Genomic DNA, 23,287 nt, shown 5'->3' with positions numbered 1-23,287 from the left:
GAATATGTAATGTAGTCAACATTTATAAAAATAGAATACGCAATAAACGATAAGTTTTCTATTTCTATTATTATTATTTTTTATCCTGAAAGAACACTTCTTTTTGCCGCTATTACACATACAGTATTTATTCCTCTCTGAGACGGTTGATCCAAAGCCACTAGAACAGAAAGTCCGGCTCGCAGGTCAAATGCAGGCACAAGAGAGTGCCATCCGGGACGAGAGGATGAACATTTCGGGAACTACCCTGTATACTAACGTTTGCATTTAAAAAAATGGACTTTTTTCATCTAGCTGTAGAAAAAAACTAAGAGATATTTTTTTCCACGAACATCCTTTAAAAGGTGCATCCGACATACAGGTACATCCAGGTACATAAACATCTTTTAAATGGTAATTATTTAAGCTTTCTTGCAAAAATATATCTACGACCATTCGAGCTTGCCGTTTGTCATTTATTCGGAATTTTCGCCAGCGCTGACGAATACATGCGTGTTTTGAAGATCTACCTCGATTTTTAACAGATCCTCTGCAGTTTTCGCGATAAAAAAATGTTGGAGTCGATCTTTTGCAACTTTTTGGTTCAGAACATTTCGATGGGACGCAGCTGGAGGATGTTGGACTGGTTGGCGGACTGGCGGTTGGTGTCATATCGAAATCCTACTTGCTGTTGGTGTCTTGCCGAAATTCGCTTAAAATGTTCGAATTCAGTTTTGCCGTCATTGCTTGCCGCTGTAAAACCTGAGGACCCGATTTCGGATTCCTAATATGTTTGTTTATGTTTCCCAGGTTGCATGAATCTCGCCGCTAATCGCAAGCTAACGCAGCGATGTAGCCACTTGTCTCTCCCTCTTCATTTTCAGCTTCCTATGGATCTCAAGTCGCTCAGGATCGTCGGCCATTCGGTACCGGGCTTTAATTACTGAAACAAGCTTATATGACGTCCGTAAACTGACCCACGGAGTCCGTTTTAGACGCTTTGGGATGCAGTTCTTTGATCGCGCTCACTCTTGAAGGAAGTTGTATAACTTTTTTGGCCATCATGGTTAGAGTTCGATTGATAGAATTGTAGAATTCTAAAAATTTTCTCATAGGTTACTAAGATTGGTAATGCGGAAGAAAGTTTGAAAAAACAAGTTAGGTGAACCCATGAAAAATCAACAAATGTTTGTCCATTTTTTCAATGCAAAAGTAAGTCAAAACTGTATTTTAATAAATCAATTTATTAAATACACCCCGATTACGCGCTTATACAGGGTTAATACAATTTGGCTAGCCAATTTAACACAAAAAAATGTATCGGAAAATAGAGTGCTGTTTCTTACCATTAAATATCAGACCAAAGTGTACTCCATCCAAGAAGAACGTAATATTTTCCTCGCTTTCACCCGTTCCCATAAAGGACCATGCCTTTTCAGGGCTCTTCTTCTTCTTCTATTTGGCGTAACGGCCTACGCCGGCCTATACAATCTTTCGAGACTTAATTCATTACCATACAACCAGATAGTCAAGTCATTTCCCGTATCAAGGGAAACGGTCCATTCTAGGTTTGAACCCATGACGACCATGTTATTGAGTCGTACTATGCCACGGAACCGCCTTTTCTATGTATACCCAGGATATTGTTGAATAACAAAGAGGAAATATCTTGAGATTGTTTGCACAAGTAAAGCTAAAAATACGATTAAAAGTCATGTTCAAGAATAAACAAGTAAGTATTAAATGTACAAACGCGTAATTTGTGTGAATCGCATTATCATAGAATTGAAAAAACGATTATTAATGCATGGTAATAAATGTTGCGGAACAAATAACAAATGACAAAACTTCATTTACATCGTTTTTTTACAATCCAATATCAATAAAATACCAAAACTAGGCATAAAAACCAGGACTTGAGTAATTTTACGTCGTCACACAAAATAAATTGTTAAACATTCAATATTTAAAAACCATTCACTCCTATGTTTCCGTCTATATTTGCTTAAATGTTTTTCAAAATGTGTCCTGGAAGGAACTGCTTTTGTGACGTTCGTATACATCATATACAGCTTATTATTCAACATTGTTCATTGTTCACTAACTGGAGTTTGTTTACATCTCAGCTAGCGGTCACCAACTGTATTAGAAATGTTATCACAATCGTACATATAAATGTTATTTTACATAATTTCGGATACCACCGCAAGTAGAAATAAAAATAGAGCATATTTTGTAATTAAACTTTATTCATTTCAAATTCAATCATGGAGAATGCATAGCATATTGAATATTATTTTCATTAAACCAGAATGCTGTCACTTCTATAATGAAATTTTTATGATAGATTGTTTATATGACCAATTCCATCACACAATTCACCTCAAAATCTCACTGTTATAATCAATTTAAACATTTGTAGCAATCAGTTCAGTGCAAAGTGTCTATACACTAACGTGTTTAAACGGCTTCCAACACAGTTTGGGGTACAGTATCAATCCCATCTTCAGCACGGTGCGTTCATTTTAATTAGCCATATCATGTTGAGCTCTTGATTAATAAACAACAAAACTTTCGCTGGCAAATTCAGTAAAGCAAAGAATTATATTGTTGGCAAATTATTTACGCAATTATGCCATAAATATTACACGGCACAAACTTTTCGCCTTCAAAAATTGCGTCTATTTGAAAATATGTACGTCTATAGAAGATTTGTGATTTTTTGTTTATATATTACAATCTTGTGTAAGTTTTATGATTATAATTTCACGCATTATTTTTTATGCGTCATGCCATTGGATTTGCTGACGTATACAGCACACCTTCCATTGTATGTCAAATATATTATGCTTATTATTCTCTTTCAGTTGAAAACAGTGATCGTTATCCCTGATATATATAGTGACAATAATACTAAAGTAGTATTAATGCAAGCATAGTCAACGACTCAATAAGTTATTATTTAAACTTAATAGCAATAAACCAAATTATAATGCATTGATACCATTGAATGACACATTCTTGAAAACTTATCACATCCAATCATGGATTGGCAATCAAGCAAATTGTTTCAGCTTGAAAGCTATTGACATTTTAAAAAATGAATTATTACTTGTACATTTTATAGAATCTTCGTCCTGAACATTATTTTTATCTCGTAGATCTATGCTGATACTTATGTCGCGAATCGAATTAGTTCTGTCAACAATGTTCCTAGTATACAAAATAAAGAATAAAGTCACGCTACCTGCAGAAATATCGAGGGATCTTTCACATCATTTATCGTTGAAATGAAAAGATGAAGTATTGCTGACACACGCTGCTGAGATGGGTATAACGCTCCTGGTAATATAATGGTAGATGTAGGGGAATCAACTGCAAGTACACGGAAAGGAAAAAAATATCGTTCGAATAAATAAAAAATAAACATATCATTGTTAATACATGTTTTCGAAGTGATGGGTAAGGTCAAAGAATATTACTGTAATGCAGTGATTATACAAAGACAAACTTTCTAATACATATTGAAACTGTTATGGCCCAATTGAGCTGCTGTGTTTTTCACCAAGTATTTATCACTTAATTGGTGACCATACAATAGTCATCAGGAAAAGAAATTTGGTAATATTTATGTATTAAAAAGTTTGTCTTACTAACAATTTTACATGTCCTTTCGGAAAGTGATCGCAACTTGATCATTTTATATAAAATATGATTTAAAAAAATGAAAATAAAAATATTTATAGTATAAGCTATGTGAATAAATACCTCGATTTATATCGTTTTTGAAATTGAGTATAAATGGAGAACTGTGAGAGGCGGCTCATTCTCGAACTCGAGCGAAATATGAGCAGTTTTGCTGTGTTTGCCCTTATGCTTGAGTATGAACATAGATATTGGTTGCAGATTCAGCCGGTTCTTGATGCCAGCATCGGCGATGGTGACGTAGTTCTTTGTTCATTTTGAAGTAACTCAAAATTATGGATATATATTATATAAAAAGTACCGTAGGCAATGTTTATAATACACCTCGACAACAGACATAAAAACAACGAGCGCGGAGACGGTGGGTGAACATCAATAAGCGAGCAATAGTAACAATCGGGCTTGAGAGGTTACAATAGTTTTGATAAAAGATACACCGGTACATTAACTAATTCATCGAAATACATCCATTCTGGAATACAATTATTATATAAGAGGTACAGCATACAGAGTAAAACCAATTACCTTTAACGGTTTAGCCAGCAGGAAGATTTAATAGTATAATGCTGCGAACAGTGTTGTTTATATTACATCAACAAGAGCATCTTTAAGATGAGAATTTACCTCGATTAATTTCGCTTCGATCCACCAAACATAGCAGTCACGTTGCATTTATGGCTACACAACGTTAACAATACAACAGGATATGAACATACTGTTCTCTTTCATACTGTCTCGTTGATTTTATCCTGCATAACGAAGAAGCATAAAGGCTGTACATCCATGACTTTCCTTTACCTTTGCTTTGAAAATATAATTAACCAGGTATCAATTACCTCTTCTGCAAGTCCTACATCAGCTGTTCTATCATGACCAACCATTCAAACTGCACAAGATACAGATGACTTAATACTAGCGCGAGCATGTTGTAATTATAAATGCACGGTGAAGTTTACTATTGAGCAAAAGAAGAGCGTTAAGGTCGATTTGTATTGTTCGTTTGTCTTAGGGATAGTATCTTAGACTATTTGTACCTTATTTTCGACACCAATTGGTGGCACCGTCAAAAACGGCTAGTCTACAGGCTGTAGCGGTGAAAACGGCGACTAGTATACACGACTAGAATTCAAATATATAATGTACTAAAACAGACGATTTCACCATCTGTTGTCCATTTACCTCCACAAAACAGGTTTTGCGGTAAACGAGTGATTGGATCACAAAACCATATACGACGAAAGCATTCAAATATTGTTTAAAATTTTATCACCACTTCTCACGTTAGTCTTTAATTTTCTCTATTAAAATGCTCTAATCTACAAATGTTTCGAAGATTGACCGATGAAAACATCGTTTCTCTCTTTTTGAATTAGTTTTAAAACGAATACCAAGTGAAATATTTACTAACTGTAAAATGCACACAATGTAAAAGTATGATATCGATTACATAAAATCCTACAAAAGAACAAAACGCTGAAACAGACGCCATATCTCGACGAAATCTCGTCGAGCGATTTTATAAAAAACACACACACACACACGTGCGCGTAATACGAAATTCGCAATGTGAAAAAATAAATAAAACATTAATCATTTAATGGCACAGTTAAAACGATTGCTTACCTTGCACACTAGAAGATTTTCTACGACTGTTTAGATATCGTTTATATTGGTCTTATAAGGATGTGTTTTGATTTTAATTTTTTCTATTCTTAGTAGAGATACCTCATGTGAAGGAAAACGCTTCGGTATAAAGAACTTCACACACGCCTGGGTGACTTCATGCCACAAAACCATCTATGAGATCCGAAATGTTTGTATGATCTTTTAATAACTACGGCTGCGGCTACGATTGCGATCCCGGTGATCAGTTCGATCTGAGAAAGTATAGCCAAATAGACATTATTAAAATATATTACATAGGACAATATATATTACCATGTAAACACAACAAAAGCAATTTTACTTACCGCGTCTACTATGACGATCTCGTTGACGATTATCATAGCGATCAGATCTTTCCTTGTACTCTCGATGATCACGCCGATAGCGGTTGCGATCTCGATCATCACGCTTGTTACCGTACCGATCGTCTCGGTCGCTGCAAAATACAAGAGAAACATTATCAATTATGATGGAAATTTAACAAAGAAAATGGCTTTCGACACCTTACCGAGATTTACGTTCCTCTCGTTTCACGTTGTCTCGTCTGCGACGATCATCATCTTTAGACCGACGCTCTTCAAGGTTTACCGTGTGCTTCCTTCTCGCTTCATACATTTCATCAACAGCTTTACGCAATTTAGAATATCTGTATCGTTAGAAATTATTGTCAGTAATTATTTTGCCAACATGTAGCATACTATATAACCATATAACAACAACTATTACGTACCCTAGATGTTGTTTTCCCGTGAGATGGTCATCAATCCTTTGCTGTGCATCGCCAACGATCAGAAAAGCGCCGCACACTTCACAAACTTCCATTTGCTTCTCCTGGGATGCTGCAATCTCCGCAGTGACTGACCATCCGTTTGATTCGTGTTGTTTTATCAGAGCTTCTTTTTCCTCCTTCAGCTGATCACATTGCTCCATTAAACCCTATTCGGTGATACAAGATGAATTATAGACACACATTAGCTACTTCATCATTAGAAGGTACGTTCACAGTTGTACCTGTGCTTGTTCGACGTCTCCGCGTGTTCCGGCTTCCTCCGCCTCGCGCACAAGTTTATTGATCCGCTCGGTTAGCGAATTCACCTGATCTTGATGTTTGGGTACAGGTCGACCTCCTTCCGTTTTGCTGTTCATGAGAAGAAGTCTTTGCTTACCTTTCACTATCTTTCGGTCCACTTCATTAATCATGTTAGTGCAAAAACGTAAAAAGTCCTCTTCGTATTGAGTTTTTTTACGACAAGGTTTTGCTTCATCAAACAGCCGCTTCGCTTCATCGTCGTGCAATTTGGTGCATTGCCCCAAATCGGCCCGAGTATTTACAAACAGATCGTGTGGACAAAACTTCACCAAAAAGTAGGGACAAAACTGCAACAAAAAGAACAGTATGGTACGTGCAAGGCATGAATCATTTACACATTTTGATGTATCGCCTACCTCTTCATCCGTCCACGAAACTTCCTTTGCAGAAGCCGAAGGATCCAGATTACGGTTCCTTCCCATCAGTTCGTCGAGTAATTGCCGAGCGACATCAACCATGTTGAACTGCTGATACTCTTCGATTACCAGGATAAATTAATTGTTGACCCCACGTTGAGTAAATTTCACTAGCACTGGGGTTTAAACTCCACATCAACTAGGGAGAAAATCTTGCGATATAGACAAGAAAATTAAGCAAGTCGTAATGAATGCATTAATTTTATTGCCATGGAAAAAACTATTTTGACGGCTGTCGTATGCACAATGACAACGTTGGCAGACATCTTTGTTTTGGCAGTGATGCCAATTTGTTAGGCATAGTCAATTGAATTAGATGATTATTCACAATAAACTAAGATAAAATAAAAATATGTTGAGTTGGTAAAATGTTCATGTTCAATTTAGAATCCGAATATTCAAACATAATCCTTTCTGGCTGATGATATGGAATATTTTACAAAAAAGTGAATGCAAATGTTTGATCGATTGCGTCAATCGAGTGGAGATTTCCTTGACATCTACACATTCTGTCAACACCACAAACTTTGACACCATGGCAGCTGCAGCTTCAACCATGCTTTCTTGTTTACTGTTGACTGATGGTCGGCGTTGTTGCTAGAGCGAAGAATTGATTCGTTTAAAATTTTATAGAAAAAAAAAACCTGACCGCAAAATGAAATACGCATCCGTGAATGCCAAGTGTCCCTCATATACGGATAGCCATACATTATACGTCGGAGCTCATACAGGATCGTTTAAAAGTAAGCGCGATATACACTAATACGCACAGTTCACTACACTCACTCTTTGCTCATTCTTCAACAGGAATCCACGTACATGACGACGATCCTTTTCGGCAGGTAAATCTTCAGCCCATTGAGCTGCTCACAAAAACATCGAAGATCACCTGCATGGAATTTGGAAATGTCGACCGTACAGAGATTCTGATCGGACGCGCGAATCGGTGCGTAAAGGTGTTCGACTGTTCCAAAGAAGAGAGCATATCCAATTTTGAAATTGGCACCGATGAAATAGTGGGCCTGGGCCGAAGCAACGGTTGCATTGTGGTCGGAAGCGCTAATGGTATGGTGCAAATTGTAAAGTACCCCGAACCTGTGAAGTTTAGCGTTGGAGAAAACCTTTTCCGACTGCGTCTATGCCCTGAGGATGAAACGCGCATGGTGACCGGAGGCAAATTGTTGAAACAAATCATCAAGCTGTGGGATCTTGAGACGCAGAAGGTACTTTTTATAGCAAAAAATGTGAAAAAAGTCCTAGAATTGGAGCAACATGTTTGGGACAACGATGTGGTGTTTGTTGATCGGAATCTGATCGCCGCCTGCTCCCGTCACGGTTACGTACGATTGTACGACACAAGAGGACCGGCAAGACGACCGGTACAAGATTTCACCTCGTCTGACCCAGATGATCAGCTCGCATTTTCGTGTCTTGCTTCCCACGGTGATTATCTGTATGCCGGAACAACTACCTTCGGCGCGAGAGCGTTCGATATACGCAGGATGAAAAATCACATCCATGTGTACAAAGGTTTTACCGGCACGGTTACATCTATTCGAGTTGATTCGTCTGGCAATCATTTGTTCACTGGATGTCTCGATCGTTATGTGCGAGTTCATCATGCTCATCGTACGGCTCTAGAATACCGTTGCTACGTGAAATCGAAACCGACGCAGGTGTTGGGTATTGAATTTAAAGAACATCAAGCAAGTACTAATCAGGATGAAGTCAACAGCGATGATGATATTCAAATCGTAGCAAATGAGGAAGGGTCCGATCCAGAGTACGATGAAATGTTTTCAAAAATGAAGACTGTAAAGTAAGTTCAGTGATTCTTCTATGTAACACAAATAAATATGTATTTAAATGTATTATCATTAATTTACAATGATTTTTTTTACAGTGAATCCAAGGCAAAGATACCAATGAAACGTAAATCCATCTCTTCGACGAAGAATCCAGAAGATAATGTTCTACCAGTTAGTCATAAAAAAGTAAAAAACCTTACAATGTGAAAGATCAAGTGAATAAACAAGTTCTAAGAGTTAACTAAGACTAACTACAATACTAGTATTTATGCAATACTTAGTGAAACCTCGGTTGCTCTAACCAATGGACATTCCACTCCCAAACTCAGATGGTACGCTCCTGATTTACCTCCCAAAAAGAAAGTACACGAGGATGTAATCCATCAACCTAATAGAAGAATGGCTATTTGATTATAACCAACATATTGCTATGAGCTATCCGCCACAATATTTTATTTACAGTCCGTTCCGGAGTCACGCGCCGCCGACAACAATACCAATCTATCAACTTTTCGTTAATCATCACCTTATAAGAATAAATTCTCCTTCCTTGGACATTCTTTACCATTCTCCAAAAAATACTCAAACCACCATAGAAGAATGAGGGAATAATTATAATATATACATATATATATATATATATATATATATATATATATATATATATATATATATATATATATATATATATATATATATATATATACATATAAATAAATATATATAAAATGAACTACGCTAGTAGATTATCCCAATTATTCCAGGGTAAGTACCCTGAAAATAATAAGGCTGGTAAAATAAAATGGAGTTTGAAATAGGTTTTTTTCTTTCTTTGTGTAACTTCGATTGCAACGAAATAAACTCACTTTCAATTCGATCATTTTAATTCTTAAAATTTACATTTTTTTCCTACACTTCTTACATGTCTTGTGTGTACGCTCGAAGAATGTAATAAAATCATTGCTAATATTTAAAATAATTGAAGTACACGTTTGTCGTATCCTAGTAAATCAACCGTCGATGTTAATTTATTATCCCCGACACTAGTACTTGCTACAGTTTGTAATATTCCAGAAAAAAATATGCCTCTAGTTACATTCTTAACTATCATAGCAGGAAAAAAAACTAAAAACTTTGACGATCTGATTGAAAATAAAATAAAATTTAAAGCGAGTTTTTTACACTCGGAGCAATACTGGAACTTTCATCCAGCGAAAAGTTGTCTATCAATCGAGCGATTAAACTACACGTAAATAATTGGGCGTTGCATTCTTTACACTATTTACACATGAGCAAACTTATGACTCTGATGGTCATTTAACAATGACGAATCCAATTTCCTCTCTCCCACTACACTAAATCGCACATGGTCTGTTTCCAAGTGTTGTTGAAAGGAATTTTCAATATTTGAAACTTGGTGTTTGGAACTTTGCGTTTCAAAATGGATTGAACTCTCTTCAGCGGCACGATTTCTACCTCTTCGGGAAGATCCAATTGAGAACCGATAGCGGATGGTGGATCATCGCTTCCAGGTACAGGCTTCAAGATGGGAATGCTACCTCCCATTTGATTTTCTGCGTCTTCAACATTCGCATCGATATAGAGCTCCGTAACACGCAACAGTTCAACCGTTATGGCCCACACTACCGTTTCTAATGTTTGGTGCAGCTTAATGATTCCTTTCAAGACCATCCGATTCGTGGCAGCTGACTGGGACACATACGTTGGAATCAGTAGCAATTTCTTCACATTCGTGCAGTTGGAGATGTGTCGATCGAATCCCATCTTCACATCACAATTGATTAATTCTAACTGTGTTAAGCTTTTCACTCTGGCTATGCCATTCAGAATGGTAAACATATCAAAGTTCTCCTGTCCTTTTTCGAGCCTAAGCCGTTTTAAGGCCGTTAGGTTGGATAGCACGTTGGCAAGATTGGATCCCATTTCGGTACATTCACCTAGTTCAAGCGATTCTAAAAGTACGAGTGACCCCAAGGCTTCGATCGAAGTAGAACCCAGCTTGCTAATGGAGGTTAATGATAGGTGTTTCAGATTACGCAAAGCTGCCAGCTGATGCAGATCCCCTTCCAGTGAAATTGCGGCTGAAGATTTAAGGCGCAATTCATCCAAATTTGCACCGTGTTCAAAATTCACAAAATCGATGGGATCATTCTTTATTGCGAGTGCGTTGACTACCCGCAGGTTTGGGTTTGATCGAAGCAAGTTCCCCACAACTGTTGAAGAGCACCGACACAGGTCAATAACTTCTATTTGATCTGCTTGCCCAATGTGATCGTTAAAACTTTGCCACATCTCGTCATTACTACCGACGTTTAAAACCTTTCGTAAATCTAGATGCTTTGTACCATTTTTTCGAAGCTTAGCTATCATTCCGGCCCAATCGCTGATGTAAGAATTCTTCATGCGTACAGTTTCCCAGAATCGGGGATGATTTCCTAAATGATTCCACATACGGCAAACACTGCAGGCACGTAAAAGTTCCTAAAAGAAATCAGATCAGATGATTACAATACTTTCTCGATTCATGATGCATACGCCGGAAACTTACTTGTACTTTGAGATAGTTGAAGCTTAGCATCAAACAAGTGTATCCTGCAGAAACATCTGACAAGAAGTTGGACGGATCACGACCGCTTCCATTTTGTGCTGCCGTGGAGCAGTTGCGCGTATGACCTCCTCCAGCAACAGGCGATGATGTGTCGTCATCTGAGATGCGATCATTTGCACAGTTCGCTGGCTTAGCGTTAGTGGAAGCCCCTCCTGCGATATTACCCATCTTTCGAGAATCATCCGGAAATTTGCTGCATCAAACGAAAAGAGAAATAAACGATTATTAGTAATTTACGTGTTTTCTTACTTGTGTGTACATTTTTCGATCGTTATATTTGGGTGTGTAGAATTCTCTTCCGATTAAATCTTCACAAATCATACGAACATTAAGTAAAAAACTGTCTCTAAATGCCTGCTATATGGCATTAATAAAAGGACTAATGAAAAATAATAATTATAATAAAATCAGGTAATGGTTTGTAAACATCTTGTGATGAAAAAATTAATGCGAGCAAATTTGAAAATGGTGTCGTTTTGGATGGGAATCACTGGACGGGAAGTAAAAGCTATCTGGATTGATCCTGAAATCGAGAAAAAAAGAAGAAAGAAATCTGACAGAAATAACGAATTTTTTTCAGTAATATGATTATTCTAATGAAAATTTAAGTCGTTTGTGGATGGAAAAATATTGCATTTAACCCAGGTATTGTCTATGGTTTTTAAGGCGAATTATTGTCATGCAATATGTCACAGTTATGTTACATGAGTTGTAAATTATTTCGATCCCAACAAACCGTGAAAAGAGGGACGATTAAAGTATGGAATTGGAACCTTTACGACATCACTAGACATTTGTCCGATGCAAGGTTTGTTTATAAATAACCCTCACCAGATAAATGAGTCTAATGCAGTTATGACATGAGAAGATACGAATAAATTCTACACAAGTGTTAGGTTCTGATAAAACTATTACTTACATTGCGACCTGCGATTGAGGATTTGTGGGCTTGGTAGAAGATTTTTTGCTCTTCACAGCGGTTGCTTTGCCTTTTGGTACGACCACATATTCATGACTGCCAATGACGAGAACATCTTGTGGCGGTATGTCCTTCGTGGAAGTGTTAATTTTCCCGCATGTACCTGTCGGTGTATTTACCGGTGGTACGTCAGCTTTAGGTCCGGCACTCTGCAGTTGAGCACGCTTTGTCTTTTCTTTGGTTGCAGCAACCGGCCCACTACTGTGAGCAGATTTTACCGCCGGTTTCGACGTTAATGCTTCGCCATTATTTGAAGTTAATAACGGTTTTGTCGCACTGATGCTACTGTTTCCGTTATTGTTAATCATGCCAAAGTTCCCGAACGATTCTTTGTATGTTTGTTGCTGATGTTGCTCCGCTGCCATAGAGTCCTCCATGCAGCTCTTTAAAAAACAATGAACCATTTTAATCGCTCAACCATTTTCAGTTTTTCAAATCTCTTTCAATGTAAAATTTAATGAAACATGAATGAATAACATTGAAAGAAATGTAAATATCTAAATGCCTATTAGAGGCATATTCTTCTACACATACCTTGCAATTAAATCGACGAGCCAATGCTTCAGCTGTTGTAGCACTAACACATTCCGGATGGTACATGCAGTAGCATACCATACACTGCAGCTGCGGTATCATTCCCATCGCTGGTATACATTGGATTGTACAAGTTTCGACCCTTTTGATAAATTCCATACAATATTTCATATTTATGATATACTTCGATATTAACAAACTTGGATTTTAAAAACAAATGGACGAAAATGTTATGTATATAGAATAAAACATAATTTCCAAATATAAATAATAAAACTTTGACTTCAATGACAGGCGTACATGAATGCTCAAATGTATACTATCCAGGATATAAGAGATGGACGTATGAGTCAAAGGAAGATTTTTCTACACTACCAACATTACGTTTGATTGGCACTCGCCAAATATTTTTAAACATCAGATCTGTTGCAACCGCCAACGAATAAACAATGGCATCGTTGGCGATATCAACCGTAATATAATCATCGATGGAATAAAACAATACTACTTACTTATTTTTTCCAGCCAATTTCGCCTGCTTTCCGGTTATTCCGCTGTTTTCATTTCCTTTAATTGATCCCGTGGCTCCCTGAGTTCTGCTACGTTGTCCACCCGTGGAACCTAACGCGTTTGCGGACACTGGGTTGATTTTAGGCGAGTTTTCTACATTCGAAGCAAAAGATTTTGATAGTGGCGTTAGACTAAGCGAGTTAGTCTTGGCGTAGGATGATGGTGGAGGAGGACTCGCTCCTTTCGGCATTTTAGGTTTTGGGACACGTTTGCCCAAATCTGCCGAAGTATCCATTGCCATAGAATGTGCTGCGCCAGGCATTGATCGTTTGGGCACATTACTGTAAGATTTGGCACTCCTGAAAAGACATTTGAAAAAACTCTACATTAATTAGTCTGTGGTCAACATCATATTACAGTGGAGCGCCGTATATCTGAGCTCATCCTTGACTTGACCTCAACCGGATGTTCAGATATAACGGATAATTGGCCCAATTGTGTTTCTTTTACACCCAAATTCGTGAAATATTGTAAAAGTTGCATATTGTTTTGGAAACATGTAGGGAACTTTATGATATTCAAGTTTGTTTAGTGAATATGATTTTGTAATTAATTTTGGTGTCCATAGTTGTAAAATTAGCTCAAATCTTCTGTTACATAAAAGCATTCTATGTAACTGTCATTTCGCGACAAGACAAATATACGAACAGCCGGTTAATATGTACCCTTATAAACGGCGTTTCTAGTACAGATACAGTAAGATTTGTTAAATAATGCTAGATGAATTACATTTTTTGATTCTCGGATAGTTTTAGTAGCGTTAAAAAAATGCCTATTTAAATTTTTTTAACCAAAGACATTTTCAATAACCAAAGATCTTACCTGATTGTTTCTTCATCTGGTGTTCCTCCAACAGGCTCTTTAGCGAATGTAAAATTATCCATCGTGAGATCATCGTGTAACGCAGATACGATATCATTACGGGTACGTAATTTCTTTCCATTAGGTGTAATGTAATATACTTCACCCTTATCTTTACTATTTCCATCCATGTTGGCTCTATACACCTAAAATAGGAATAATAATATATGGATGTAATTAAGAATTTCTCCTTCCTTATATGTAAACGAAATAATGGGGATGGCTAACTTACCAGTTCTCGCTTCCAACCATATTTAAATGGTACTTTGTAGATATCATCTTGCGTGTTAATGGGAACATTTATTTTTCTCTTCACCAAACTTTTATTATTTTCTCCAATAGCTGAGTTGCCAGTATCCATTTCTTCCTGAAATGTAAACAGTTACATACCATTGTTGTATAAATAGCTTTCGATAGATGTTTTATATTGCTACCTGTTTCAAACTGTTTTGTAACTCAGATGCACCGTCCTCTTCGCCTGGTTTGCTGTTTTCAGACAACTTATTATCCGCTGCTGTCAAAATACCCTCGGATATTATCTCCAAGGGTCTCGGGGAACTCATAGTACCTGTGCAATGAAAACAGAACCAAAACGTCGAGGTTAAAAATATAAAAGTGTATGAGCACATTATGTAATTAAACGAATACATGACTTTTCGCAATTTGCCCGATTGCCGGGATTGATATTTTAACTTTTAATACTGTTATACATTTACATTATAACTTATGACATTTTTACACATTACTGCTATTACTATTTACTTTCAGGCCAGGCCAAAACGGAATCAGACGTTTTTTTACTATAACTTTTAGATAGATGGCGATTGATGCAAACAAATGGTACTCCGGAAAACGTCAACAAAAAACAATGTACACCGGCGTATTCTTGAATTATCATTCGTGTAACGTGAAACAAAAATAATAAAAGCAATCGATTACCATTTTCACTGCTAGCAGCGTCCTCGTCGAATCCAGCGAAATCGTCCTCGTCACTCTCGCACATTAGCTCGCTGTATCTACGTTTTATGCCAACATTCGGTCGCACGTTCAAGCTGCCTGCTTGTTCCTCTTCCTCCTCATCCGGATGCTGCTGATTATGCTGCTGTTGCAGCATACCGCCGGCGAGAGTCTCTCCCTGTTGCAGTCCTTGTTCATCAGCCATCTCCGAGAGGGTGATTTGATGCGTTCAACAAGCAACCACCCGTTAACTGCTGCAAGCGTCAGAATGTTTCACTGGTTCTCGTACTTGTAGTTTTACACAAGGGCTGTGTGGACCTTTTCTTTAATTCTACAAATTTTCACTACCCTCTTGGCGTACGAACACGAATGAAAACAATTGCTTGACTCAGATACCACTTTTATCACTGTGATTTATCAATACCATGCCCGAAATGGGGCATTAAAACTAAAGTTAACACTTTCACGTTAAGAAAAGGACATTTCTAATACAACCGGCATCGTCGAGCGCAAACGATTTGTTACATTAGAAACTAAGAAATGATCCGGCCGCTAGAATTCGTAAAAGACGCGTGGGTTTAGGACTAGCGTATGAAGTAGGTTTTGGTTCGGGCGGTTTGTTTCCCTTTCAGGCCCGAGCGCAATACGCGCCGAAAAAGTGAGGTTATATTTTCCACTTGTTATAACTTTTTCTCGACAAGGCCAGCACCAAGCGCAACGTAGAAAAGCAGAACAACATTCACTGTTTTAATTTCGGTCACGTTTCCGGTCTTCCATTCCTTGGTGATGCACTAGTAGAGTTGTTGTTTTTGAAACAGTGAAATCTTTAGTTCATTAAGCCGAAAATTTGATCGCGTATCTTTTCGATGCACACGAGATGTTTGCAATGCCCCACAGTCAAACTCGCTTTCGACGCGATGCTTGACAGGTACAAGCACAGTGGTCGAGCATCCAGTCTGCGACCATTTTGTTTTGAAAGAGTGCAGGATTTATTGAACCTTGAATTAATGCCAATAACATATTTTTTTTTTCTTTAATTGGTTTTAACAGCAATTGATGAAATGTTTCTCTTGCGAAATATTAATTTCGAAAGATTTACGTTTGTTTGTTTTGAATTCGACCAATGATAGCTGTCAAATGTTGTGATTTCCACACTGAAGAAAGCTGTCACGTTTTTCCAGTACATTCCCCGTTGCCGCCGTATTTACGGGAATTGTATCTGATATTTCTGATGTAATACTGGTTGATACGTGATTGAGCTAGCCTTGTAGCAAGAAACGAAAGTGGTCACACCAATGATGATTCAAATACTCCGCAACGCATCGCATTTATCCTTCAAACAAATAACGCGCACGGTTCGACCGGTTACCTGCCTGGTCGGTAATGTGGAGCATAGAACATACAGTTCAGCTGTGTTTACTTCCCGGGCCGTTCCTGTGCTATCCGCCACGGATGGACGCCGGCAATTTGTGCTGCGGAGCGGTTGGACCGTGGGTTCGCGAAGTTTCTGCAGCAAAAAAGATCCGAACCCCGACGATCCCGTCGAACCTTCGGCAGAATCGGTGAACTACACAAATCAGCTGCCTGCAACTGTGGCGATACCAGAAGTATGGCCGCACTTGCCCGTGATAGCGACAAAACGAAACCCGGTTTTCCCGCGATTCATGAAAATTTTGGAGGTGAATAATTTGGTGTAACAATCTTCCGTCATACTCATGCACTAATGGCAAATGTAATTCTATTCAGGTTACCAATCCGATGTTAATAGATCTCATAAGACGAAAGGTGAAGCTGAATCAACCGTACATTGGCATTTTTCTCAAAAAAGACGACGACAATCCAAACGAAGTGATGGAAACAACAAAAGAGATTTATGAAATTGGAACATTTGCACAAATTCAAGAAATGCAAGACCTTGGAGACCGACTGCGGTTAGTAGCAACAGCACATCGACGCATAAAAATCATAGGCCAACTGTACGAAGACCTGGATGCACCGGCTGCCGGTAAGGGTAAGTATTGCGAAGCGTTTTACCTGGGGATATATCGAAGTCGTTGATCGTGATCGGCTCTTTTTTGTCCCCTCTAATGACAAAACTTATTAGAAATGACAATAAAATATCCGTACTTTAACACGCAAATCGCCGTCTCGGTAGACGAACCGGATGCGGAAAAGCGTCGTCGAAAGCACAAACTTCGAAGCAAGCAGATGCGCAATTCTAACAACGACCACACAACCGATGGTACACCACTGGAGGAGGCTCCAAAGCGCCGTCTGCTGAAAGAGGGCGAGCAACAGCCTTTGCTTATGGTGGAGGTGGAAAACGTTAAACATGAGAGCTTCAAAAACACAGAGGAAGTTAAGGCGCTTACCCAGGAAGTGATAAAGACGATTCGAGACATCATTACTATGAATCCATTATACCGGTAAGTAAGCGTGAAAATGGTGTATTGGTATATGAAAACAGGAACCGTTAAAGTACCCATTAAAATTTCCTCCCTGATTAAATTACAGCGAGAGTCTTCAGCAGATGCTTCACCAAAACCAAAGGGTTGTTGATAATCCAGTCTATCTGTGCGATTTGGGTGCCTCACTGTCTGCAGCCGAACCAGCTGAGCTGCAGGAAATATTGGAAGAGATGGATGTAAGAAGTTAATCCAGTGTTAATTGCACAAGTTACATTTTGCTAACTGCCATATTTTGTGATTTACAGATACCTAAACGCTTGATGCTTTCACTGTCATTATTGAAAAAAGAACTGGAACTTTCGAAGCTGCAGGCAAAGATTGGACGAGAAGTGGAAGAAAAGGTGAAACAACAGCATCGCAAATACATCCTTCAAGAGCAGTTAAAGGTCATTAAAAAGGAGCTAGGCATCGAAAAGGACGACAAAGACGCGATCGGGGAAAAATATCGTGAGCGCATTAAGGAAAAGGTGGTTCCAAAAGCTGTGGCGGATGTTATCGAGGAAGAGCTTACAAAATTAAATTTCCTGGAAAGCCACAGCTCTGAATTCAAGTAAGTGTCAAGGTTCACAACGTTAACAGCGCTGAAGCAATGCTCATCTGTAGGCGTTTTGTTCTTTCTCCAGTGTGACTCGAAATTATTTAGATTGGCTTACCACGCTACCGTGGGGTGTGATGAGCGAGGAAAACTTAGACATTGACCAAGCAAGCAAAATTCTGGATGAAGATCACTATGGCATGGATGACATCAAGAAGCGGATACTGGAGTTCATAGCTGTTAGTCAGCTGAAGGGTACAACACAAGGCAAAATCCTATGTTTCCATGGACCCCCGGGAGTAGGCAAAACCAGCATAGCTCGATCGATTGCCAAAGCACTTAATAGAGAGTATTTCCGATTCAGTGTTGGTGGAATGACGGATGTGGCTGAAATTAAGGGTCACCGACGTACGTACGTCGGGGCGATGCCTGGAAAGTTAATACAGTGCTTGAAAAAAACAAAGACAGAAAATCCACTCGTTTTGATCGACGAGGTTGATAAGATTGGAAGGTAAATTACAGTCAATTACATTGCGTTTTGTTTTCAATCGTTCATCGTGTGATATAACTCCATTGTTCACTTCGCAGAGGATACCAAGGCGATCCCAGCTCTGCACTGTTGGAACTGCTTGATCCGGAGCAGAATGTGAATTTCCTTGACCATTATCTGGACGTGCCGGTCGACCTTTCAAAAGTGTTGTTCATCTGCACGGCTAATGTAATCGATACAATACCAGAACCGCTTCGTGATCGTATGGAAATGATCGACATGTCGGGTGAGATTAACAACTGGCAACTAAATCTTCAGACTTCGACAGCAATTGAGCAGAAAGTAATGTGTTTTTTCTTTCCTTTACAGGTTACGTGGCGGAAGAAAAGCTAGCCATCGCCAAACAGTATCTCATTCCACAGGCAAAACGTGACAGCGGTGTTGAAGATAAACACATATCGATTACGGACGATGCGCTACACGCGTTAATCAAAAGCTACTGCCGTGAATCGGGAGTGCGTAACCTACAAAAGCAGATCGAAAAGATAGTGCGCAAGGTAGCATTTAAGGTAGTACGGAAAGAGGCCGATTTCACGGAAGTGTCTGGTACGAATCTCAGCGATTTGTTGGGCAAACCGATTTTCACCCAAGATCGAATGTACCAGTCTACACCGCCCGGCGTGGTTATGGGACTTGCGTGGACAGCTATGGGTGGCTCTGCGTTGTATATTGAAACAGCGAAGCGCAAATTATTGCAACCAATGGACACTAATGGTGGTTCTAAACAGGCGCCGGGCGATGGTTCGCTTGAGCTCACCGGCCATTTGGGAGACGTAATGAAGGAATCGGCCCGCATTTCGCTTACGGTGGCAAGAAATTTCATCTCACAAATCGAGCCCTCCAACAACTTCCTGGAATCTAGTCACATACACCTACACGTTCCCGAGGGAGCCACACCAAAGGATGGGCCCAGTGCGGGTGTGACGATTGTGACGGCCTTGCTTTCGCTGGCGAGGGGCCAACCGATTCGCCAGAATGTTGCAATGACTGGGGAAGTTTCGCTCATGGGCAAAGTGTTACCCGTCGGAGGAATCAAGGAAAAAACTATTGCTGCCAAGCGCAGCGGTGTCACCTGCATTATATTGCCCGAGGAGAATAAGAAAGACTTCACCGATTTGCCCAAATTCATTACGGAGGGTTTGGAGGTACATTTTGCCAGCACGTACGCCGATGTATACCGCATTGTGTTCCCTGAGAGTTAGATGTAATATTTCATTGCTAAAGTGTTACTGATAGTTCGTTAGTCTATTGTATAAGAGCCGCTTGGTGATAGAAGTGCACAACTCGACCGAATAAATGAATTCATTGGTGAAGAATCGGAACATGCCGATCAATTCTATTTCGCACGACAATCATTAAATTTTACCATCACGGCATTAGCGCAGGTAACTTTCACACCTTTAGAGTCAGTTTCAGTGGCTGGGCGGCCTTCTCAGACGGCGGTGGAATCACACGCATCGGTGGTAGCCGGCGCACCTTTCGGCCATGACGTCCATCCTTGCGCTGCCATAGACCCGAACGGGGACGATTGCCTAGTTCTCGATTCTTCTGGGCAGAGCCGATCGGTGTTTTGGCGTGTGCAATATTGGAAACACACCCTACGGTCGCCATACACGTTTGTTGAAATGCAAATTCCTGCTTCGATGGCAGCTGCACGACGACCAGTTCACCGAACTTGCGTAAAATGGTTCCGTATGAACCGGCGGCATGTATCAGATGGCAAGACTGTCCCGGGTACTTTTCAAGGCAATGAATTTGGGTGCCCACCTGGAGTGCACCTAACGGATACGCATCTCCTTCATTGGCACGAACTGCAAACAAAGTGGAAATGAGCAAACCTTCAACAACCTTCGCATCTGCCGTCACCACCTACCTGGTATCCGAGGGATGAAACGGGATGTTTTTATTAAATCACCCGCCTTCATATTCTCCGTCGCCAGAATGTATTTCATTTCGTTTCCCACAGCGACTAGTGCCACCTTTGCGGTACGGCAGCCGTCGTCGATTACATCGACCACTTTTTCGATTTGCGGCGGTCCCTCCGCGGGTCCATCGCGAACCCACTTTATCCAGTGATACTTGTGCTTGATGCCGCCACCAATACCTTTGGCGATCATCCGTCCCGTTTCGGGATCCCGCCCGGCTAGGTTGGTGACGCGAAGCGGCTCAATCGTGTACTCCTCCGGGTAGTGCACGATCCGACGGTACGATTTTCCACCGCCGGGTTTCGGCTTGTTCAGGAACCTTTCCAAACTTTCCAATGATATTGGACGCACTGCCGTATGGCGCACATCTTGAGCTAATGGTGTTAAAGATAAACGACTCAGTAATCGCGCCAAACTGGCCATTATTTTATATTGTGTCGGCACACGCCAGAAGAAATATTTTATTATTTACGCAACAACCGCTTTTGACAGCAGCGTGCGCAGGGCTGAACTGACAGCGGCATGGAAAATCAAACACAAACAATAGAGGTCTGTCACTCTGAAAGCAGCCGATTGAAACCGGGTTCAAAAGGGTTACGAGCAGAATTCAGATCAAGTTATTTTGCTGTGTAATAAGAAAAATACGCAAAATATAAGGGTTCTCCGCAGCAGTTGGGTTGTTAGCAACATGCTTCAGTAAGCATCACGAGCTACTTTGAGAACCGACCATTTTAAGGGACGGAATAGGTTACCCGGCTTACCATCATCTCAACTGGAATTTATAGCGGACAGTGACAACCCGAATTTTTCAGGTATCAACAAATCAAAAGAATGAAGTGAGTAATCAGTCTGAAATCGCTTATTTTTGCTAACTGTCTTCATAATGAAATTGTTGCAGCTGTAAAACTAGTATTGAAGCCATCTTTATCCTGGGTAAGTTGCATGAAGGTGGTAGTTTGGTTACATTGTTGAACTAAGTTTACTAACCCTTCCTCATGATGTACGGTGGAATGCTTTAGGGTTCTTATCTGCTTGTTTGATTGACGTGGTCATGGCTACCGGAACGTTCTACTATTTTGCGTATGGCAGTAATTTATTAGCTAAACGAATTCACATACAAAATCCAACTGCAGTTCGCAAAGGTTTCGGTTATTTGAAGGTAATTTAGAAGGCAAGCAATAGCTAACAGTTAATACATAATACAATAATTTAATTTTAGGATTACAGTTTGGATTTTTTCCATTACGCAGCGCGATGGCGAGGAGCTCCGGCAACAATAGTGGAGCAGGAAGGGAAAACAGTTTGGGGTGCCATATGGGAGATAGACAACAGCAATTTAGCCGATTTAGATCGACAGGAAGGGGTGCACAATAGCGTTTACAAACCTTTAACACTTCCCGTAGTGTTACCAACTGGAGATACTCTGGACTGTCGCGTCTATCAGCTGGTTCGCAACCCCTGCTGCTTGGCACCAGATGCCGAAGATAGACCCTACGAAAGGCAACCTTCCAAAACATACATGAATATCATCGTCAACGGTGCCAAAGAATCGGGACTTCCGGACGATTATGTTTCGTTGTTGAAAAGAATTAAACATAACGGGAACACTGGCGACCCACAGCTTTCTCTGGAGTTGGAAAAGCCTATTGAAGATCTATAAAAAATTGAAAATATTGCATATTAGGAATCAAACGAAATTTATCCACATACATGAACTAAATTTTTGCTTGTGATTGTTGGTCGCTCATCAGTTTTTGCTTCTGAGCACTGATGATTGCTGTTTATTAGTTACAACCGTTGACGCTATAAGCATTAGTTCGCATCACTTTGGTTAGCAGGAAAGGCGCGATTGTTGCAGGACAAATATTGTGTATGTAAAAAGTGTTAGCCGGTCTCATGGTACAGTCGTCAACTCGTACGACTTAACAACATGCCCGTCATGGGTTCAAGCCCCAAATAGACCGTGCCGCCATACGTAGGACTGACTATCCTGCTATGGGGGGAAATCAATAAGTCACTGAAAGCCAACCCCACAAGTGTGTTGGCAGGCCTTGACCGGCATCGGTTGTTGGCCAAAAAAAAAAAAAAAAAAAAAAAAAAAAAAAAAAAAAAAAGTGTTTAAACTATATCCCAGGACACTTAACGCTTAGGATTCAAAATCTAAAAATAAAAAGAAAAGTCGAAAAGGTCGTGATTTCAGCATAGACTTTTTTATATTTTGCAATTGTAAAACTGTGAACTAGCTGATCTTTATGCTAGCTCTTTAAAATCTTTATGCTAGTTACTTAATGTAAAAAAACGGTTTTAAATATGCAGCATTTTCATATAGTGGCTTAAAGCACGCTAAAAATATTTGTATATTTTTATTTGATTCAATTAAACAGCGCATACTTACATATCTTTGGTTCATGGAGTAGGCTATCTGCTTTTGGTTTGGTCCATATTGTGTATTTGCTACTCCCAATTGTTCAAAAATACTCTTTTTTTATTGGGAAAGCAATGTGCACATGTTTGAATGATCAAGACGTATGAATTAAAACAATGGGATAAAAAGTCCGTATAAACCGAGCCCCTCGCAAGTAAGACTAAATAAAAGGGCTGACAAAATCCATCAAC

General features: G+C 39.5%; 6 protein-coding genes across 16 annotated transcripts; 3 read left to right on the top strand and 3 right to left on the bottom strand.

The window, feature by feature from the left end:
- Positions 1-2,208: 2,208 nt before the first annotated feature.
- LOC121599273 (luc7-like protein 3) lies at positions 2,209-7,112 on the bottom strand. 7 transcript variants are annotated; one of them, XR_006005654.1, is made up of 7 exons: positions 6,796-7,112; positions 6,361-6,726; positions 6,080-6,285; positions 5,858-5,995; positions 5,655-5,785; positions 3,748-5,561; positions 2,209-3,354 (listed from the first exon to the last, which is right to left on the bottom strand). XR_006005654.1 is itself a non-coding variant. In XM_041926963.1 (6 exons), the coding sequence occupies exons 1-6, from the start codon at positions 6,895-6,897 to the stop codon at positions 5,512-5,514; spliced, it is 993 nt and encodes a 330-aa protein (XP_041782897.1). In that variant the 5' UTR covers positions 6,898-7,112; the 3' UTR covers positions 2,209-5,511. The 7 variants fall into 7 exon arrangements, 1 of the variants encoding a protein (XP_041782897.1); XR_006005656.1 differs by having other exon boundaries at positions 4,309-5,561; XR_006005653.1 differs by having other exon boundaries at positions 2,209-4,433; positions 4,521-5,561.
- A 290-nt stretch (positions 7,113-7,402) lies between these two features.
- LOC121599272 (WD repeat-containing protein 74) lies at positions 7,403-8,920 on the top strand. The gene is made up of 3 exons (XM_041926962.1): positions 7,403-7,598; positions 7,663-8,674; positions 8,759-8,920. The coding sequence occupies exons 1-3, from the start codon at positions 7,511-7,513 to the stop codon at positions 8,868-8,870; spliced, it is 1,212 nt and encodes a 403-aa protein (XP_041782896.1). The 5' UTR covers positions 7,403-7,510; the 3' UTR covers positions 8,871-8,920.
- A 605-nt stretch (positions 8,921-9,525) lies between these two features.
- Positions 9,526-16,123, bottom strand: LOC121598535. Of its 3 annotated transcripts, none has more exons than XM_041925535.1 (9): positions 15,176-16,123; positions 14,671-14,804; positions 14,469-14,603; positions 14,198-14,382; positions 13,318-13,674; positions 12,806-13,004; positions 12,212-12,654; positions 11,233-11,485; positions 9,526-11,165 (listed from the first exon to the last, which is right to left on the bottom strand). In XM_041925535.1, the coding sequence occupies exons 1-9, from the start codon at positions 15,396-15,398 to the stop codon at positions 10,014-10,016; spliced, it is 3,081 nt and encodes a 1,026-aa protein (XP_041781469.1). In that variant the 5' UTR covers positions 15,399-16,123; the 3' UTR covers positions 9,526-10,013. The 3 variants fall into 3 exon arrangements, with proteins under 3 accessions (XP_041781469.1, XP_041781470.1, XP_041781471.1); XM_041925536.1 differs by having other exon boundaries at positions 12,806-12,947; XM_041925537.1 differs by lacking the exons at positions 12,212-12,654; positions 12,806-13,004 and having other exon boundaries at positions 15,176-16,120.
- Positions 16,124-16,316: 193 nt separating this feature from the next.
- Positions 16,317-20,068, top strand: LOC121598536 (lon protease homolog, mitochondrial). 2 transcript variants are annotated; one of them, XM_041925538.1, is made up of 8 exons: positions 16,317-16,872; positions 16,940-17,204; positions 17,298-17,619; positions 17,708-17,837; positions 17,907-18,211; positions 18,285-18,707; positions 18,785-18,972; positions 19,056-20,068. In XM_041925538.1, exons 1-8 carry the CDS (start codon positions 16,489-16,491, stop codon positions 19,946-19,948), a joined length of 2,910 nt encoding a protein of 969 aa, XP_041781472.1. In that variant the 5' UTR covers positions 16,317-16,488; the 3' UTR covers positions 19,949-20,068. The 2 variants fall into 2 exon arrangements, with proteins under 2 accessions (XP_041781472.1, XP_041781473.1); XM_041925539.1 differs by having other exon boundaries at positions 16,330-16,872; positions 17,349-17,619.
- Positions 20,048-21,199, bottom strand: LOC121598537 (39S ribosomal protein L2, mitochondrial). Its single transcript, XM_041925540.1, has 2 exons — positions 20,620-21,199; positions 20,048-20,557 (listed from the first exon to the last, which is right to left on the bottom strand). Exons 1-2 carry the CDS (start codon positions 21,092-21,094, stop codon positions 20,139-20,141), a joined length of 894 nt encoding a protein of 297 aa, XP_041781474.1. The 5' UTR covers positions 21,095-21,199; the 3' UTR covers positions 20,048-20,138.
- A 47-nt stretch (positions 21,200-21,246) lies between these two features.
- LOC121598538 (gamma-glutamylcyclotransferase-like) lies at positions 21,247-22,632 on the top strand. Of its 2 annotated transcripts, none has more exons than XM_041925541.1 (4): positions 21,247-21,507; positions 21,570-21,604; positions 21,691-21,830; positions 21,891-22,632. In XM_041925541.1, exons 1-4 carry the CDS (start codon positions 21,503-21,505, stop codon positions 22,329-22,331), a joined length of 621 nt encoding a protein of 206 aa, XP_041781475.1. In that variant the 5' UTR covers positions 21,247-21,502; the 3' UTR covers positions 22,332-22,632. The 2 variants fall into 2 exon arrangements, with proteins under 2 accessions (XP_041781475.1, XP_041781476.1); XM_041925542.1 differs by having other exon boundaries at positions 21,249-21,483.
- The last annotated feature ends 655 nt before the right edge of the window (positions 22,633-23,287 follow it).

The sequence above is a fragment of the Anopheles merus genome, chromosome 3L (assembly GCF_017562075.2).
Source record: "Anopheles merus strain MAF chromosome 3L, AmerM5.1, whole genome shotgun sequence".
Classification (NCBI taxonomy): domain Eukaryota; kingdom Metazoa; phylum Arthropoda; class Insecta; order Diptera; family Culicidae; genus Anopheles; species Anopheles merus.
The sequence above is the reverse complement of the archived record's forward strand: the minus strand, read 5'-3'. Positions and strand labels throughout refer to the sequence as shown.

Coding starts and splice junctions, on each gene's coding strand:
- LOC121599273 (XM_041926963.1), bottom strand. CDS start 6,897: ATGGTTGATGTCGCTCGGCAATTACTCGACGAACTGATGGGAAGGAAC. Junction 6,727..6,795: donor TTTCGTGGACGGATGAAGAG/GTAGGCGATACA, acceptor TTTTTGTTGCAG/TTTTGTCCCTACTTTTTGGT. Junction 5,996..6,079: donor ACGGGAAAACAACATCTAGG/GTACGTAATAGT, acceptor CTAACGATACAG/ATATTCTAAATTGCGTAAAG.
- LOC121599272 (XM_041926962.1), top strand. CDS start 7,511: ATGAAATACGCATCCGTGAATGCCAAGTGTCCCTCATATACGGATAGC. Junction 7,599..7,662: donor TCATACAGGATCGTTTAAAA/GTAAGCGCGATA, acceptor ATTCTTCAACAG/GAATCCACGTACATGACGAC. Junction 8,675..8,758: donor TCAAAAATGAAGACTGTAAA/GTAAGTTCAGTG, acceptor TTTTTTTTACAG/TGAATCCAAGGCAAAGATAC.
- LOC121598535 (XM_041925535.1), bottom strand. CDS start 15,398: ATGGCTGATGAACAAGGACTGCAACAGGGAGAGACTCTCGCCGGCGGT. Junction 14,383..14,468: donor ATGGTTGGAAGCGAGAACTG/GTAAGTTAGCCA, acceptor TTCCTATTTTAG/GTGTATAGAGCCAACATGGA. Junction 12,655..12,805: donor CTCGTCGATTTAATTGCAAG/GTATGTGTAGAA, acceptor TGTTTTTTAAAG/AGCTGCATGGAGGACTCTAT.
- LOC121598536 (XM_041925538.1), top strand. CDS start 16,489: ATGATGATTCAAATACTCCGCAACGCATCGCATTTATCCTTCAAACAA. Junction 17,838..17,906: donor AAATATTGGAAGAGATGGAT/GTAAGAAGTTAA, acceptor TGTGATTTACAG/ATACCTAAACGCTTGATGCT. Junction 18,212..18,284: donor AGCCACAGCTCTGAATTCAA/GTAAGTGTCAAG, acceptor TTCTTTCTCCAG/TGTGACTCGAAATTATTTAG.
- LOC121598537 (XM_041925540.1), bottom strand. CDS start 21,094: ATGGCCAGTTTGGCGCGATTACTGAGTCGTTTATCTTTAACACCATTA. Junction 20,558..20,619: donor TTTCATCCCTCGGATACCAG/GTAGGTGGTGAC, acceptor CTTTGTTTGCAG/TTCGTGCCAATGAAGGAGAT.
- LOC121598538 (XM_041925541.1), top strand. Junction 21,605..21,690: donor TGAAGCCATCTTTATCCTGG/GTAAGTTGCATG, acceptor GGAATGCTTTAG/GGTTCTTATCTGCTTGTTTG. Junction 21,831..21,890: donor AAGGTTTCGGTTATTTGAAG/GTAATTTAGAAG, acceptor ATTTAATTTTAG/GATTACAGTTTGGATTTTTT.